The sequence below is a fragment of the Kryptolebias marmoratus genome, linkage group LG8, assembly GCF_001649575.2.
Source record: "Kryptolebias marmoratus isolate JLee-2015 linkage group LG8, ASM164957v2, whole genome shotgun sequence".
In the NCBI taxonomy this organism is placed as follows: Eukaryota; Metazoa; Chordata; class Actinopteri; order Cyprinodontiformes; family Rivulidae; genus Kryptolebias; species Kryptolebias marmoratus.
Genome location: NC_051437.1, coordinates 3,399,344 through 3,413,173, shown reverse-complemented (window position 1 = coordinate 3,413,173; position 13,830 = coordinate 3,399,344). Strand labels below are relative to the sequence as shown.

Below are 13,830 nucleotides of genomic sequence, written 5' to 3'. Positions count from 1 at the left end.
TCATGCCTGATCTCGACCCTTGCCTGTTCCATGACCATCGTCTCTTGTCTGCTCCCTGCCTGATACTTCTTTGGACTCTGATCTCTCGTTACCGACCTTGCCTCGCCCATCTGGACCTAGCCCTTTGGATTCTCCCTGTCTGGTTTTGGCTTTGGACCTCTGATCTACCGGTAACGACCTCACGCCTGGATTTGGATTTTCCCTCTCGTCTCAGCCCCTTTCAGACCAGCCGGTCTGCAACACAAAACCAAGTTGGAGTGGACTTACCAGTTCCGGTCCCGTCACTAGCCGATCACGTGAGTGAGACGATCAGAGACTTTGAGCCTGCTTCCAGCTTCCTGACAATAAAATCCTTAAAACTTTGTTGTGTCGTTGTGAGTCTGAGTTCTGCCAAGCCTCGCCTTGTCACATAGCCTTTAAAATGTTGTTGAGTCAATTGGTTTTACTTACAATGTTCACAAACTTACTCATTCTCTTTATCATACTCTTGATCTGCTTCTAACAAAGAGAACTTAATAATATATCCTCACAATCCTGTTCTGTCTGACCATTTTTAAAAACTTTTGAGTTCACATTGACTGACTACACAGCCACTGAGAGGAAATTTCATTATAGTAAATGTTTATCAGAGAACTAAATTTAAAGAATATCTTCCAGTATTATTTTTCTATGTCTTGTACAGTAATGTAGCAGAGACCAGAAATGTATATAATCGTGTTGCTATTATTACAACTTCAAGGCAAACATCACTTTATGGAATTGCTCCTCTGGAAAAGAAAGTGATCAGTCAGAGGAAGCTGGCTCCTTGGTTTAATTTAGAATTAAGAACTTTAAAACAGGCATCTAGAAAATTGGAAAGAAAGGGGAGCTCCACTAACATGAGAGAATTTTAACCTGGAGAGCTAGCCTGCTAACATTCAAGAAAGCCCTTTGTGAAGCTAGAACTGCATATTTATTTTTTTTGATAGAGGAGAACAAGAGCAACCGAGACTTTCTATTTAGTACTGTACTGTAACTCAGAGGTCTGCAACCTCCGGGCTGCGGACCGGTACCGGTCTGTGGGTCATTCGGTACCGGTCCGCAGAGAAAGAATAATTAACTTACAGTATTTCCGTTTTATTTATTTTCAGAGTCTGAAAGACGTTTATTTTGAAAAACTGACAGGATTCTCAACACTACATCAGTCTATGACTCACTCTTGATGCATGTCAAAATGCTTATCTAGGTCACATGATACGTTACAGCTAAAAAAAAAAACCCACAAAACAAGTAAAAAAACAAACGTCTCTGGAAGCCCTAGATGGGACTGTTTCGTTACTGAGAAACAGGCACAGGGCTCCCACTGATTCAGCATTATGGTGAGTTGTATTTTTTGTGCACTTCATTTTTGTGGTGTATCTTACTTTAAAGGTCATGTTTAAACGTTGCCATATTGACCAGAGAACATTAGGGGGAGGAGAGGGTGTTATTTATGTTGAGGCAATACCAGGACGCAGCTAACAAATTTGCGAGTACATGTTGGATTTACGTTTATTGTTTTAAAAAATACCCCTGTTTTGTTGTATTTATCTGCTACACCTTTAAAGGCCGGTCCGTGAAAATACTGTCTGATAATGAACCGGTACGTAGAGCTAGAAAGGTTGGGGACCGCTGCTGTAGCTTACTTTCTTGGTGTTATTTTTGATCAGGATATGTATTTTAAACACCACATTAAAAATTTTACTGGGACCGCTTTCCTCCACCTACATAATATCACTAAAATTAGAAACATCTTGTCTCAAAATTATACAAAAAAACTGGTCCATACATTTATCACATCTAGGCTGAACTATTGTAATTCTTCATTATCTGGATGTTCAAAAGACTCTTTAAAAAGTTTTCAGTTGATCCAAAATGATGCTGCCAGTTCTAATGAGAGTAGGAAGGAGAAAACATATTTCTCCAGTTTTAGCTTCTTTCCACTACCTCCCTGTTAAATTCAGAGTAGAATTTAAAATCTTCCAACATACAAAGCTCTCAACATATAAGCTCTCTCTTATATTAAGAATCTTATTGTTCCATACTTTCAGAACAGAGCACTTCGCTCTTAGCCTGCAGTTTTACTTCTGGTTCCTAGAGTTTCTAAAAGTAGAATGTGTGGCAGGGTTTTCAGTTTTTAGGCTCCTCTCTTGTGAAACCAATTTCCAGTTTCTGTCTATGAGGCTGACACCCTGTCTATTTTTAAAATTAGGCTTAATACTTTCCTTTTTGATGAGTCTTATAGTTGGGGTTGACTTAGGTTTTCTGCGCTACCCCTTAGTTTTACTGCTGTAGGCTTAAACTGCTAAAGGACAAATTGACAATATTGCCTCACTCTGCTGCTCTTACTTGCTCTACTGTTAATATTTCTATCATTTACATGTTTTTCTTTGGCTTTCTTTGAGTAGAAAGTACACCTGGACCAGTCATTCTGTGTTTGTCTGTGTCTCTTTCCTGTCCTCTAACCCCAGCCAGTCAAAGCAGATGGCCGCTCATCCTGAGTCTGGTTCTGCTGGAGGTTTCTTCCTGTTAAAAGGGAGTTGTTCCTTTCCACTGTTGCCAATGTGCTGCTCAGAATGGGAGACTGTGATGAATGAAGATTCAACACAATCTGCTGGCTTTCTTAGATAGATACTCTATACTAATTGTTTTTTTATAATGTATAAAAAGCCGGTGTACAGTGCCCTGAGACGACTTTTGTTGTGACGTGGCACTATATAAATGAAATGAATTGAAACTGAATCTTATTGTTATATATTTTCCAAACAGAACCCTTACCTCTCAGACTGCAGGTCTACTTGTGGTTCCTAGAGTTTCCAAAAGTAGAATGGGAGGCAGAACTTTCAGTTGTTAGGCTTGTTTTCTGTAAAAACAACTTTCAGGTCTTTTTTCCTGAGGCGGACACCCTATCTACTTTTAGGATGAAGCATGAGTCTTTCATTTTTGACATTTCCTACAGTTAGGGTTTCCTGACCTACCCCTTAGTTCTACTGCTATAGGCTTAGACTGCTGAAGGACAAACTGACCACATTTCCTCATTCTGCTGTTATTGTTACTTCCTCTGCTCTCATTGTTTGTATTCTATCATTACCATGTGTTTTTCTTAAACTTTCTTTCTATAGAAACCACTTTTGGACCAGCCATTCTGTGTATGTCTGTATCTCTTTCCGGTCCTCTCAAACACCAGCTGGTCAAAGCAGATAGCCGCTCGTCCTGAGCCTGGTTTTGCTGGAGGTTTTTTTTCTGTTAAAAGGGAGTTGTTCCTTTCCACTGTTGCCGATGTGCTTGCTCAGGATAGGAGAAGGGCAGATTCAATGCAATCTGCTGACATTTTTAAAAGATAACTTTTATTAATTGGCTTTTTTCCAATGTATGTGAATGTTTTTGTACAGTGCCCTGAGATGATTTTTGTTATGAATTGGCATTATACAAATAAACCAAAATGAATAGAATTTTGTGTGACAGTGTTAAGATGCGTTTCGTCTGTGAGGGTGTTATCACCTTGACAATTGGGGAAGCCGTAGGAGCTGTGTGAACAGCTGTCACACCTAAGCCCCCCCACACCGGGCAGACAAACACACTGTCCTGTCAGCTGGTTGCAGCTCATGAAACGGGAACCTTCAGGGGAACACCGACAGGCTGAAAACAGACACAGGAGTTACTGATTCACATTTACAACAATGTGAAAAATCCCTACAGTTCTGATGAACAAACACAGGAATTGTCCCAGCATAGAAGGCAGCAAACACATCTTTCTAGAAGCAAGATTCCTACAGGTATTCATTCTACAATCAGATTGGACAATCCTGCTGTACTTTTTTCACACACATTCTCCACACAGGGTGAGATGGTACCTTTTAAAGAAGAACTTAAATCAAATCTCAAAATATTAACATTGCATGAATGTCATTTAGTGAAACACTTTCACATTCCAGGGACCCATTTATCTGAACTAAAACTTAAATAACTTAGTTTTAGCATTTTTGTCAATAAATGCTGAAGTAGTTGTGGGGCGAAGTTTTCGTCCTGGGATCATGCTGTGCACTGTGCCCTGGCCGGCTCCAACAGATTGCTGAAGAACCAAGAATGCGGTTACTGTTCCATTGTTTATTAATGAAAGCGTAAGAAGAAATCTTTTTTTTTAATACAAAGAAATGCCGTAAAACTTCGTGGGAGTAACGGATATACAACCATACCATTATGAATCTGAACTAACAGCTGGATCTCTGGAATCAGATGAAAACTCTTTAGATTCCGATTCTGATGGAAACCATCCATTGTCCCCAGAACAGAATTTGGGTCTCCAGTCAGAACTACAGGAACTCCTGATAAATACGTAATTTCCAGGGTTCCCCATGAAAAGGAGAATGTGGACTTTTGTTCCCAATATTTTCTGGTGAAGAAAAATACGAGAGGGATGAAGACCCAGTCTGGATCTGTCAATGTTCATCCCTCATGGAGAAACCGTTTCACATGTTGACAATCAAACAGATATTGGAATATGTTCGCCAGAATGACTGGTTCACCTCCATAGATTTGAGGGACACTTTTTTCATGTTCCCATCATCCCCAAACAGAACATTTCTGCTGTTCTCTTTTCAAGGAAACTCAGTACCAGTTCAACGGCTTGTTGTCCAGTTACTCGTTTGCCCCACGCAGCTTCACCAAATGTGTAGAGACAGGCCTGCAACCATTACACACAGCAGGGATGAAAATCCTTTTATATCTAAACAACCTGCTCCTACTGGCTCAGTCCAGAGAGGGGGCAGAGGTATATATATGAATGTTGGTAACACATTTGTCCAAACTGGGCTTCTTTATAAATTTGGAGAAAAGCTTTCATCCCAGCTCAGTATTTATCTGGGAGTAGAATCGAGATTAGAAGCTTTGACAGCTGTGCTCCAACATGTAGCACCTCACAGCACGTTGACAGCCCTGTCAGTCATGTGGTTAGTAAACATGATGTCAGCAGTGCACGTGGGGGTACCACTGGGCCTGGTTCACATAAGACACTTGCAGAGATGGTACACCCTTCTGTGCATCAGTTTTGTGTGCCACAGGCAATGTGTGATCACTGTCCCTCCCTCAGTGGGATCTGAGTCACTGGAGAAATGTCCACATTTTATTAGAGAGAGTTCTGTTGAAAGTGTAGAGTTTAATTGTCAGCCAGGATTGTGTGTAAGGAGTTGTTAATGTTAAGTTGTTATTGCCAAGTACTTTCCAGAACAGTTCTTATGAAGGACATGTCAAAAGAGGTTGTTGATAATATTAAGACAATTCCTAGAACAGTGGGTCTCTTCTGGGTCGAGCTGACCTGGCTGTGTTCACAAAATGACATAGGAGTTATGTAAACCTTTGAACAATCACAAATTGGTCAGACGTATGCAACACACATGAATGTACTGGTTCTGTATAAAACTGCCCATTGGCCCAAAGACATTTTGGGACTTGAGTTATTTTCTGAAGATGACAAGTTGTGGTCAATAAAAGGTCCCTCTTGTTTGGCTGAACAAGTGACTGGGTGCCTGCATTGTTATTTCAGTGTCAGAGCTGCCTTTTTTCACCTACAAATTGGTGGCCCGTATGGGGAACTGATGTCGGCAAAAACTTGCTGAAAGTAAGTGATTTTGGCGACTGGCCCTCCACAGGTTCTGATCCAGTGAGCCACCTATAACTTTGTGGGATGAGAAGATAAAGGAGAAGTCAATTTGGGTCTGGCTGATTTACTTTAACCGATGGAAATTTGCAAATAACATCTACTTCTAATCTGATGTTGATCAAAACTCATTCGACAATCTGGCAAAATTAACAACATCTACTGACCAAATTCCAAAGTAAGCTATTTATAAACATAGTTTAAAGTATTCCAAATTCTTGCGTGAAACTGGAACTGAAAACATTTCATCCTAAATTTCAAACATTCTGTTCAAAGACTTTTTTTGGCTCAGATAAATCTAGTAGTCACTATTTAAGCTAAGATTATTTAAAATAGAATTAAGAAATGCTTTGAAGTTAAATTTAATTTAAAGAAATTATAACATAGACTTGCTGTAAAACCTCCAAAGATTACTCTAATTTAAACAAACAAAAAAACTGATTAAAAAAATAAAAACAAAAAAAACTGAAAAACACTCGGGTGCTTTTGGTTTTTTCCTTCTCAGTAGATTACAGAATCAGTACTTCTATATTAACCCGCACATGTTTATTCCATGAGCATCATATTTTATTAATGTTATCAATAAGAATGTATTTATGTTCAGACACTTTTTGTTGTCAATTTTTGAGAAATAAAGATTCCCATTTTACAAAAGATCAGGCAAAGTTTCTTTTCGTCTTAGTGCAAATTTGATCCATAAACCTAGAAAAGGGATAAAATAATAATGGAAAATAGAGTAAAGAGTAAAAGCCATTAAGAATTCAGACCAGATAACTGACTTACTTATATTACAATAAAAATCTATAATATTTAGTTTTCAGTTCTTTAAATAATTGCCTACAAAAACAAACATTTTTACTTGTTTTGTCAGTATAAAAAGTATTTTTACAAGGTTTAACATCTGAGTTTAAATATAAATGTATTTGTTGAAGTAATGATTTTTTTTAAACATTTGTGTTTTTGTTTTAAATTTAAAAAATTTAACAAGGAAGACTTTTTCTTTCATTTAAAAAGGTGGTAAAATTATGACTTATTTTATTTCAACTAATAAATAATGGGATATGAACCACATAATTGGTAATTCAGCAATCTGAACCCATAGCACAGCGCATGTCATGAACTTAGGACAGCAACTTTGCACCGAAATCATTCCATCCTAGCATTTATTGACTAAAAAGGCAAACGCTGGTCCCTGGAATGTTTTAAAGAAGTATTTCACTAAAATATTTTCAAGATTTTAAGATTTGATTTCTGTTCTCCTTTAAGTGTTACTTGTTTCTGGACTTTATCAAAGTAAAATCATTCTAAAGGGTAAATGAAGACCTCAACAAATAACTAGTAGACTGTGTGGTAAAAATTTTAACAAGCAAAAAGTGTTTTCTGCTACCTTTTCTTTTAACAGATGAAGTTTCAGAACTTTTTATGTACCATTAATGCTAGGAGCCTAACCTTTAGTGGAAATTATTGGAAAATAAAATTATATGGGTGGAAAGAAACATTTTAGGTTTTGATTACCACATCAAAAACACTGAAAGTAGCTGGAAGGAGGTCATGAATATATCCATCACATTGTAAGTTAGTCAGTTTCCCCTGGTGAGGCAGGAAACGTAGACACACACAACAACGTTCCTGGAAGGCAAGGTCTGGCTACAAAAGGGGGTCTTTCTGTAGGTAGAAGACTTGTCTCAAACCCAGTGAAAAAAACCAACAGAGTGTGAATAAATAGCTAGGGACAGAAGAGGGGGAACTAGAGGAGACAGATAATTAGGGATAAAGAGACCTGGTTTATGACAACTTTCAGAATAACTGGTTGAAGTTGAACATTAACCATAGCTGTGCAGACAGTGTTATTTCTTATGTTACAGATACCAATCTTCTGACAGTTTGATTAAACTTACGTAGAGAGACCTGACTTACCACCATCTGTTTTGTGTGATTGTACTTACATTCATTAGAGCCCTTCTGGGAATCACATGTACTATGTGGATAAACTGTGACAGTCTTAAAAGTAATTGGCTAAAGATGTGATAAAGGGTCTAGCAGAACAGCTTAATGGACTGGCAAAATGGATTGACTTTTGAGATATTCTGTGCTGGAAAATATGATGTTTGCAAAGTGTTTTGATTTAATTGTTGTACTTTTATAACTAACTAACTAAATCCAGATGGCGATATCACTACGGTCCTGGAATGACTTATTAAACTGTCAAAAGTGGCAGCTGCTGTGGTGAGAGAATGCTCTTTCACAGGTGAGAGGAAGGATTAAGAATTGCCTGGTGTTAAGCCAGTGCCGCTGGGCTTAGAAAGGCTGGGTCTCTCTCCGAATGTGGTGCACATGATTAAGTGCACATGAACTACTTCTACTGTGGAGTCATACACATCTAACTAGACAGCTTTTTAGCGCTGGTGTGTGGAGAAAGGCATGGACTCCACTGCGTATACCCTAGACTGCCTTTTGTCTTTCCTCCAGCTGATTATGGACAGAAACTTACAATCATACTTACAGTATGATTAAAACGTACACTGCATACTTTTTAAGTATGTTTTCTCACTCTGCTGTTCAGTGAGGCTCAAGTGCACTGATTCGGTGATGCGTAATCATGCATGACACCAAGGCTGAATTTGAATTGTTTTTTGAGTAGTGCAAGCAGATGTCTGTGCAATTGTGAAACTGAACGGACCCAGTGAGCCACAGACTACATCAGCCCAGACAAAATAGATAGTTGGTTGTGTACTGTAACCCCAGACTCTGTAAGTGCAGCTTTTTAAGATCTGGACCTCACTGGCTCCTCAATAGCTGCAGTAAAATGCTATTTGGGAGCCAATTACCTGATCTCAGCACAATTTATACGGACCAGGGTGGGTTCCACTCAGCAGGTAGGTGTGGACTTAAGTTTTCTGTATGACTCACGTGTACAGGTAGGATAGCCGTAGTAACCGGGAGCACACTGGTCACATGATGCTCCGCTGTAGTTGGGCTGGCAGTGACAGATACCTAATGTGGTGCAGCTGCTATTCAATGAGGTCCGAGAATCACAGGAACACTCTGACAAAAAAGACCAAAAATACATAAATTGATTTTAAAGTTCTTTTATTTGTTTTTCAATGCCTGCATGGTCTCGCCCCACAGTGACTGTCCGACCTGCTCCCTATGTTCCCTCGTGCTTTCTCAAGTCAGCAGATCAGTTCTTGTTGGTGGTCCCAAAGTCAAAAAGAAGGTTAAGAGGTGACCAAGCATTTTCAGTCACTGCCCCCAAACTGTGGAACAATCTGCCTTTGCAGATCAAACAGACCGACTCACTTCATGTTTTTAAATTGTCTCTTAACTCACAACTCTGTGTTAGTGAAATATCTCAAGAACTACTGAATAGTTCTTGAATAGCCAAACAGCCACAAGGCTGGCCCAGTATAGAAGAGCAACATTATCAGGCCAGCAGTCACTCTTTCAGGGATGAAGATGTGCACATCCTTGATAGAGGAGAACGTTGGCTTGAGAGAGGAGTAAAAGAAGCCATCTTTGTGAAGAGAACCCGTCTGTCATTAAACAGGGGCGGAGGCCTCAGCATCCAACTGTCACCTTCTTACAGTGCTGTTATTGGGAGTGTCACTCAGACCTCTGTGAATAGCAAGCGGACATCAGGGCCCTAATGATCGGTCGTTAGGCTGATGGTCTTTCTTTTGCATGTGAACAACTAGTTTTGGGTGTCACAACCAAGTGGTTGATTCACTATGCGAAGGTGCTGCTTATAAGGCTGAGTTTGCTTACAACTTCTCAGACTGAAGAAGTTTTTTGTATAAAATACGAAACGCTTCAACTAAGAAGAACCTGCCCAGAGGACCTGACTCAACCTTTTTAGATTTTTCTATTGTAAAGTATGGTCTGTGTTCATCTCTCATTTCTGTTAAACTCATTCCAGCCTTATAAGGTGTTTTATTTAAAGGGACCTCACAAAGGTGCAAACATTTAAAGCTTGTTTAAATACTAAATGGTAATGCAGTTCAAACGGCAAAATATAAACTAACTTTGATATTGCTAAAATGATTTGATTGTTAAAATGAGGTTACACTTAGCTTAAGATAAAATAATCACAAATAAAAGTTGTGTCTGTGGGGTGAGGGAGGCCGAAGACTCCAGGACATCATGACATGGGCGAGAGTGTGAGATTAGGGAGTAGCCGTCCTTGAGACGGAAAAACAAGCTGCTGCAGCTGTTTGTGTGCAGAAAACCCTGGTCTTGGGCATGGTTCATAGTATAAAAAGGAGGTGAAAGGGGAATCACCTCAGACACAACTCGGGGTTTTGCAGAGTGAGGGTCTCTCTTCTGTTTTTGGTGAGTTGTATGTCTCCATTCAGCTGAATGCAATGTTTGAATAAATGTATGATTTGTAATTACACCTCTGGTCTGGACTTGTTTTGTGTGTCCGTCTTTCCTGCAACATCCAGGTAACGGTGAGAAACACAAGGTAGTGTGGTGATATTCCTCAGAAGGGAGAAAATGCTGCATACCGTTTCTCAACACTATCTGGACTATTGAACAGGCATCAAGACATTTAGATGATCTTAGTCTCTGGCATGAAAGACATTGGGTGATACACACTCCTTCAAGGAATGCTAGGTATTTAGTTTTTATTTGTTTTTCTTTTCCAGTTAAATTTAACTAATTTTGTTTTAGTCTCATTTAATCAAGGAAGAGAGGGACTGGAATCTTTTTTTTCCTCCAAAGGGGGCAGTGACATAACAACTTAAGAACCACTGAACAAAACCTCTCATTCAAACTTAATGAGGTATTTTATGTTTACAACTCAACAATAGTTTTCAATTTTTTCTCCTAATTGAAAATTCTAAGCTTAAGGCAAAAAAAGCCATTTATGTAACACTCGATAAGGGAGAGAATAAAGTGAAGTGTTTCGAAGTTAGTCAGTCCCATGTTTCAGATTTGTTTTTGTGGGGTTCAGTGAGTACAGATTACCTTGACAGTTGGGGTAGGAGTGGAATCCAGATCGGCACTGTTCACAGCGAGGACCCTGAAACTCCGGTTTACAGAGGCAGTGACCAGAAGCATCACAGCCTGCAGGCAGAGAGCCGACCATGCTGCAGGCGCACACTGCAGAAAGACACTTTTCAGCATTTATCCACTTTACAGACCCGTGGGCACACATAAAACTGTCAGTATTACATCCTACCTTAGGATGAAAGTCTTTCATCTTGGAAACCAAAACATTTGTAATGTAGCTTTTAACATCACAAAGTTAGCTTTGTCTCAGTTTTGGACACAGATGGGTAAAATGTTTCATTAAAAAAAAAATTATTTTCTCATTTTCTAGATTTCTCATTTTGAGCTCCCCATTCTATTTGTTTTTATTGTTGCATTATTTCAAATTATCCAGCATTTGAGCACAACCTTTCACTTATTCTGTCCAGAAAGTCTGGTCTGACAGAAGTGAGTTAAACTTACAGTAACGTCGTGTGACTGTTTACTGAGAGCAGGTTTTTAAAGAGTTTGGCAGATGTTTTGATGTTTATTGTTAAATGATTAGTATAAAGTTTTGTAAACTCAAACAGGGTTACTCACGTTGGCACAGAGGGTAGTTGAAGTAACCAGGCGCACACTGATCACAATGGTAACCCTGGAAACCACTTTGGCACATTCCATGACCAGTCATCAAGTCACATGACCCATCCAGACAGCCCGGGCCTGAACACTGACAGGCTGGTTCCACACACACACCAACACACACACACACACACACACACACACACACACAGAGAGTCAGACAAACACTAACAGAGAACAGTTAATAAATCTTTTTAATGACTGAAAAACAAAGATGTTTGAGTGGAAGATCCAAGTGTGTGTGTGTGTTTGTGAAAGAGCATGCAGTTTCTAAATGTGCTTGTGTGTTTGTATTTTTGTCTAATAGTAAAAGACTGTGAAATAAATAAATTTAGTTATACTATAGTAATGATGAAAGCAAAACTATCCACTTGCTGGCCACTTAATTAGGTACACCTGTTCAATTGCTTGTTAGCAAAAATGGCTAATCAGCCGATCACATGGCAGCAACTCAATGACTTTAGGCATCGGGACATGGTGAAGGCAACTTGCTAAAGTTCAAACTGAACAGCAGAATGGTGAAGAAAGGAGATTAAAGCAACTTTGACCGTGGCATGGTTGTTGGTCTGAGTACAGCTTATCTACTGAGATTTGCACGCACAGAGATTCATACAGAGATTGATCCAAAAACAAAAAAAAAGTCCAGTTATTAGCATTGTTTGGACAAAAATGCATTGTTGATGTCATAAATCAGAAAGGAATGGGTGGACTAGGGATGAAAGTGTTAGGGACCCAACACATCATGTTTACGTATGAAAGTAATCTGTCTATGCACAGAATTCAGAAAGTGACACAGATGATCTGGGAAACTGTTGTCTTTTCCAAGGCATTTATGAAAATCACTGAACCTGCCAAATCAAACAAAACATTCTACAAGTTGCTAGCTTTTATCAGTCCCCCTCAGAACAGATTGAAGGGGGAACACAAAAAGTTACACAGCAACAATGAGTGAAACAACCAAAACCTGAGTAGGCAGTCACAAATAGATGCCACCCAAAAGCCAATTTTTTTTGCTCAGTTGGACAACAACCTCAGCATCTCTGACAGCAACTTGATCAAAATTCTTCAAATGACGAATGTGCCTCTGAATGTTTTTCTGTGTCTGGCTATATGTAGCATTACAGCCCTGAGCCACAAGCTAAAGGTTTAAAGTAAAAGAGCTTCAGAGCTTTCTCCTCCTGGTGTTAATACTGCTTAACCTTTCACAGTAGCAGGCTTTGTTTACTTTACTTTCCTTGCAATCTTCAAAGCAGACTTGAATTTGCTATCAACTGCAGCAACATCAGGATAATGATCTCAATATGTTATCTTGTATGAGTATCTTGGTCAGTTTCATTGTTTGTGTTTCAACCATAAATGCTCAAACTCATGGGAAAATATCATGTTCAAATGCGTCTTGAGTTCAGAAAACCAAATGGAGTCACATTTTGTAAATTGTGTATTTAGAAAAGTTTCAATACTTTGTAGTTTGATAGTGTCAACTGAAAAGGTTTGTGTGGTAGTACACATTCTAATGGCAGGTCAAAAATTTCCATATATTTACAAGCATCTACGTGCATTTGCATGACTCTTGTGTCTTCCTTAGTCACTAAATCATCTGGCTTCAAATCAATCAGTTGATCCCTAGTGTAAACAGTATGCGTTGCGGAGTTGTAGCACCTCAGCTCCAAAATAAAATCATGTGATGGCGAACATTAACAGATGTGAGCACTAAAGTAGAAAGATGAAAAAGGACACAAAAAATGAAAAAAAAAAATTATAAAAGTAAAAGGCTACACATGAGCTGGCACATGAACACATAAGACACACTGTTACATTGACCCCACTTGCATCTGAATAAGGGAAGTGGCATCAATACTATCTAGCCCATTATGCTTCAGGACAAACTGAACAAGATGCAAGTGGACCCCCACCTGGTTGTTCGAATCTCCAGCTACCTCACCAACAGGTAAGGTTGGTGAGGTACTGTGATCAGCAGAACTGGAGCACCCTAGGGCAGAGGTCCGCAACCTCCGGGCCGCGGACCTGTACCGGTCCGTGGGTCATTTGGTACTGGGCCGCAGAGAAAGAATAATTAACTTACAGTATTTCCGTTTTTTATTTTCGGAGTCTGAACAACGTTTATTTTGAAAAACTGACTGGATTCTCGCCACTACTTCCATCTGTGACTCCCTCTTGATGCATGTCAGAATGCTTATCTAGGTCATGTGATACGTTGCAGCTAAAAACAAACCCACAAGCTAACAAAAAGAGTAAAAAACAACGGTCTCTGGAAGCCCTAGATGAGATCAATCATCTCCATCAATTCCATCAATTGATACAATTTCCTCGACTGGGTGAAGGAGAGTCCAGACTGTGTACCTACCGGCGTGGAGGTTCCTTTTATATTTGGGTTTTTGATAACAGGATTTCTGCTCTTTGGACCAGGCAGTTACCTGGATTATCGTCAAATTCGTTGATGGGTTCACGGATCGACCAGCACTCAGACTGTAAACAGGAGCGAAATTGCAAACTACTCCGAACTGGCTGATATTCCATCATCA

General features: G+C 39.4%; 1 protein-coding gene across 2 annotated transcripts in view; it reads right to left on the bottom strand.

Annotated features, from left to right (window-relative positions):
* Positions 1-13,830, bottom strand: part of lama5 (laminin, alpha 5) — a 311,767-nt gene that overhangs the window by 198,699 nt on the left and 99,238 nt on the right. The window contains exons 13-16 of one of the 2 annotated variants that reach the window (XM_037977106.1): positions 11,246-11,383; positions 10,643-10,777; positions 8,585-8,719; positions 3,520-3,657 (exon numbers count right to left, since the gene is read on the bottom strand). In XM_037977106.1, coding sequence (XP_037833034.1) covers positions 3,520-3,657; positions 8,585-8,719; positions 10,643-10,777; positions 11,246-11,383 — 546 coding nt within the window. The remainder of the gene's footprint in view (positions 1-3,519; positions 3,658-8,584; positions 8,720-10,642; positions 10,778-11,245; positions 11,384-13,830) is intronic. The other variant, XM_037977105.1, reaches the window with a different exon arrangement.